Below are 991 nucleotides of genomic sequence, written 5' to 3'. Positions count from 1 at the left end.
CTCAACTTTCCTTTATTTTCCCTGATTTTCCCCAATTTTCCTCAACTTTTCTCTAATTTCCTTGATTTTCCTCTATTTCCCTTGATTTTCCAATTTTCCTCAATTTTTCCTCAACTTTCCTTTATTTTCCGATTTTCCTTGATTTTCCTCAACTTTCCTTTATTTTCCGTGGTCTTCCCTGGTTTTCCTCAATTTTCCTCAACTTTTATTTTCCCTGGTTTTCCTCGATTTTCCTGTATTTTCCTCAATTTTCCCTGATTTTCCTCAATTTTCCTCAACTTTCCTTTATTTTCCTCAATTTTCCTCAACTTTCCTTGATTTTCCTCGATTTTCCTCAACTTTCCTTGATTTTCCTCAATCTTCCTCAACTTTCCTTGATTTTCCTCAATTTTCCTCAACTTTCCTTTATTTTCCTCAATTTTCCTCAACTTTCCTTGATTTTCCTCGATTTTCCTCAACTTTCCTTGATTTTCCTCAATCTTCCTCAACTTTCCTTGATTTTCCTCAATTTTCCTCAACTTTCCTTTATTTCCCCTGATTTTCCTCCATTTTCCCTGATTTTCATTGATTTTCCTCAACTTTCCTCTATTTTCCTTGATTTTCCCTGATTCTCCCTGATTTTCCTCAACTTTCCTCTAATTTCCTTGATTTTCCTCGATTTCCCTTGATTTTCCAATTTTCCTCAATTTTCCTCAACTTTCCTCGATTTTCCTTCATTTTCCTCGATTTTCCCTGATTTTCCTCAACTTTCCTTGATTTTCCTCTATTTTCCTTGATTTTCCTCAACTTTCCTTTATTTTCCCTGGTTTTCCCTGGTTTTCTTCAATTTTCCTCAACTTTTCTTTATTTTCCTCAATTTTCCTCCACTTTTCTTAATTTTCTTATTTTCCTCAATTCTCCTCAAATTTCCTTCATTTTCCTCCATTTTCCTTTATTTTCCCTGATTTTCCTCAATTTTCCTCATCTTTCCTCTATTTTCCTCCATTTTCCT

At 34.1% G+C, this 991-nt stretch overlaps 1 protein-coding gene across 1 annotated transcript; it reads right to left on the bottom strand.

Annotated features, from left to right (window-relative positions):
- Nucleotides 1-251: 251 nt before the first annotated feature.
- Nucleotides 252-554, bottom strand: LOC104548579 (involucrin-like; the record flags this gene model as incomplete). The annotated part of the gene is made up of 1 exon (XM_010194636.1): nucleotides 252-554. A coding segment is annotated over one exon (303 nt), but the record flags the coding sequence as incomplete, so codon positions are not given.
- Nucleotides 555-991: the final 437 nt, after the last annotated feature.

Source organism: Mesitornis unicolor, unplaced genomic scaffold (genome assembly GCF_000695765.1).
Source record: "Mesitornis unicolor isolate BGI_N332 unplaced genomic scaffold, ASM69576v1 scaffold1031, whole genome shotgun sequence".
NCBI classification, from domain to species: domain Eukaryota; kingdom Metazoa; phylum Chordata; class Aves; order Mesitornithiformes; family Mesitornithidae; genus Mesitornis; species Mesitornis unicolor.
Note: the sequence above shows the minus strand (reverse complement) of the source record. Positions and strands in the feature narration are given on the sequence as shown.